At 40.2% G+C, this 3,383-nt stretch overlaps 1 protein-coding gene across 1 annotated transcript; it reads right to left on the minus strand.

Moving 5' to 3' along the window:
* Nucleotides 1-463: 463 nt before the first annotated feature.
* Nucleotides 464-1,737, minus strand: LOC137614830 (uncharacterized). The gene is made up of 3 exons (XM_068344490.1): nucleotides 1,488-1,737; nucleotides 1,014-1,282; nucleotides 464-931 (listed from the first exon to the last, which is right to left on the minus strand). The coding sequence occupies exons 1-3, from the start codon at nucleotides 1,735-1,737 to the stop codon at nucleotides 464-466; spliced, it is 987 nt and encodes a 328-aa protein (XP_068200591.1).
* Between the last annotated feature and the right edge of the window lie 1,646 nt (nucleotides 1,738-3,383).

The following is a 3,383-nucleotide window of genomic DNA, read 5'->3' on the forward strand; positions in this document are numbered from 1 at the left end:
TAGCAATAATTTTATCGAGAACTTGCTGAAAGCAGGTAGCCCCGTTGGTTACTCCAAAAGGTAAACGCGGGAATTCGAACAGCCTTCCATCCACTTCGAACTCCGTGAATTTCCGATCAGGTATCTGATGATATGCTGCCTTCAATTCTATGGAGCTGAAGTAGTGGTAAGTTGAAATTTTCTCAATCATCTCGGTGATCCCTGGAACAGGATAAGCAATTAGGTTGGTGAATCTGTTTATGGTTTGTGAGTAATCTATGACCAATCTTTTCTTGTCACGCTGATCGACGACTACCACTTGAGCTCTCCACGAACTGTGACTCGTTGTGATGATGCCCTCCTCTAGCAGCCTTTTTACTTCTTTCTTGATGAACTCGGTTTCCTCTTTAGAATATGCTCTGGATTTCACCTGTATCGGGTGACAGTCGACTGTCAGATTGTCGAAGATAGCTGGCGGTTCAATTTAAGCCGCTATCAGAGCACAAGGTGACTGGATGTTTAGCTCCAAAAGTGGTAGCATCCCACCAAAGTCTACGTTGACTTGCCTGTGTAACTGTAGGAAGTTATATCCCATAACAACTGGAGCCACGCAATCATCCATCAAGTGCAGACAGAACTCAGGGTATACTCTTCCACTTAAGGTTAAATTGTAATTGCAACACTTGTTAAGTTTCATTGTTTTTTTGGCATTACCCATGGTTATGCTGCAGGTTGAAGAACGAGTCACTGAGTTCATAGCCTTAGCTACTTTGGCATCTATAAAGCTTTTAAATGCCCCAGTGTCGACCAGCCCGTCCAGGGCCTCGCCTCTATTCAGTTCTATAGGTAAGACCGTTCTATAAACACTTCGTAGTGCAGGAGAAGCTGCAGCCACAGCGGCCCCTATCATGGAAGCAGGGGTGGAGTGTGAGGGTTTCTGGGACTTTTCCAACTACAAGATTAGAGTTAGTTGATTTACCATTATTGTTCCATTGTTTTCTTTGCGACTTGCAGACACGAGCATAATGACCTACCTCTTGACTGTTGGAACACGAGGCTTTCTTGGCTGGGCAGTGGGCTCTGGGATGAAGGGATCCTCCACAAAAGAAGCACCTCTGACCGTTGACGGTGGCAGCACACTCACTTGGATTTGGGGAGTCACTCATTTCGATCAGAAAACTGTTGGGATTCGTTTCGGGTTTTGCCTGATCATCTATCAATGCTGCCACTGTGGTGTTGGTTTCACTTGCATACGCCGCTGAGTGCAATTGAGCCATTTCCAGTGCAGGGGCTTGTTTCACAGCTGTGGATAAGTCCAAGGATAAGTTGCATTGGATGCCATACCCATGATGTATGAATCTCTGATGGCCAGTTCTTCACCCTGAGCGGCTGTACAATCAGTGAAGCTACATTCCGAGGCCAGACCTTTGAGGTTATCCAAAAAGTGTCTTGAGTCTCGCCACTCTGTTGCTTGCAGGTGGATAATTTGTATCTGGCGAACACCTCACTTTTCTGTTTCACAAATCTAGCCTTTAACAGGCTTATGGCAGCAGCATATGTGGTGGCACTTTTAATTATCTTAAACAGTTTACAAGATACATGAGCATGAGGGGGGGGGGTCAACTTATCTGGATTAAAGTCCGGGTTGATGGCCGCACAGAATGCCTCAAAGTTATCATGCCACATAATACATTTGTCCTCAGCATCAGCTGACTCTGGGTCCACGTCAATCAGGCTGGGCCTCAGAAACTTGTCCATGGTTAATATTAAGCTGAATAAATTGTGGGATACCAAACACAGTTGCTGGAACGTTGGCTTTGTTTGGCTTAAAGTTGTGGCAAGGTGTTGGCCAAGCCGGTACAGTGTTAGAGACTCAATGTTGCCAAGCAAGCATGCAAACACCAACAGTCACAGTTACCAATTCACACCACATTTGCAATGCCAAATCTTCTACTCTGTTACTGTCTCCATACTTCCTAATTTCTTGTACCATGCATTCTATTTTTGCTACCCTTTTGCTTATGCTGAGGCTATGGTTTCCTTTCCCTGAGTACCATTCTCATAAGTATTTATATTCCTTAACTGTTTCTATCCTTTCATTTCTAACTACTCCATTCCCCTTTTGAACCTCTTCTTTTTTGTGTCTGATTACTAACACCGCAGACTTCTGTGGATTTGAGCTAAACGTAAATTTCTTTAGTTCTTCCAAACTGTGGAAGTTGCCAATGGCTCTTTCTACTTTGTATCGATTGTTACTAGGAAACATTATATCATCTACATGAATTAAGGCTTCTATTCTAATGTTTCTAATCAGGGTAATCGTCTTCTCACTTATTGAATTAACTTTGTCCTTGACTATTGAGCATAACTTTGGTCCAAATACTGTTCCTGTTTGACGTTTCCTTCTATCCCAATTTCCTCTGTACATCCAACGGGGCTCTTGATAATTGCTTTAGCTTTCCCATCTAGTTTATATATCATCTTTGCATCATCTTTCCCTACCATCATACTTAATTCCTTGATACAAGCTTTCAAACACAGTTTATCAAAACACTTTACTGCATCCCCAAACCATATATGTATTGAGGTTCCTAAGTAATGATTATAGTCTATTACACCATTCAGTGGTATAAGGTGATCTGCTGTGGATCTACCCTCTATCACACCACACTGAAATCTACTAATTTCATCATTAATTTTATCCTTGATTTTCATTAGCCTTAATTTTTCAAACATTTTAATAATTGTATTCGTAATAAATAGTTCTTTTCTAATGGCTACATCCAATCTGCTGCCTTTAGACTTATTCACTGATAATATTAATTTTCTACTTCATCCTATTCCTCAGGTATTTCTATTCTCTCTTCAATTTCATTTATAATTTCTCTCATGCTATTCTTCATGTCTTGGTCAATGTTTTTCAACGTTTTATTGCTCATTTCTTGTCTGTCTCTTGCATTCTTATTTTCTTTTCAGGGATAGTATTACAGAATCTACCTCTTGCTGGGTTGTCTTTATTACTGTACTTTTTCTACTTTTACTTCTTCCCATTACCCACCTGAAAGCCAATTGATTAAATTTGTCGGCTTGTTTCTCCACATCTGTATTGCTCTTTTGCAACTTAAATAGGTCAGTATAATAAAATCCAAAGTCTCTTTTGACAGCCTCACCATTATCTATTTTTACTCCATCTTTGTTTTTGATGGCAGTCATAGGACTTGTCTTATGTCCATTATCATTTTTTTTTTTTTGAAATCCCAGAAAGCTGCAATCATTGACCACACTTTTTTTTTTTTCTAAACTTCATCTGCTGTTTGCATTACTTTCTTTGGGTTTTCTTTTATTATGAACTTGTCTATCAATTTTTCTTGAATTTCATGGAGTCGTCTGTTTTCTATATTTTT

Source organism: Palaemon carinicauda, chromosome 21, assembly GCF_036898095.1.
Source record: "Palaemon carinicauda isolate YSFRI2023 chromosome 21, ASM3689809v2, whole genome shotgun sequence".
In the NCBI taxonomy this organism is placed as follows: domain Eukaryota; kingdom Metazoa; phylum Arthropoda; class Malacostraca; order Decapoda; family Palaemonidae; genus Palaemon; species Palaemon carinicauda.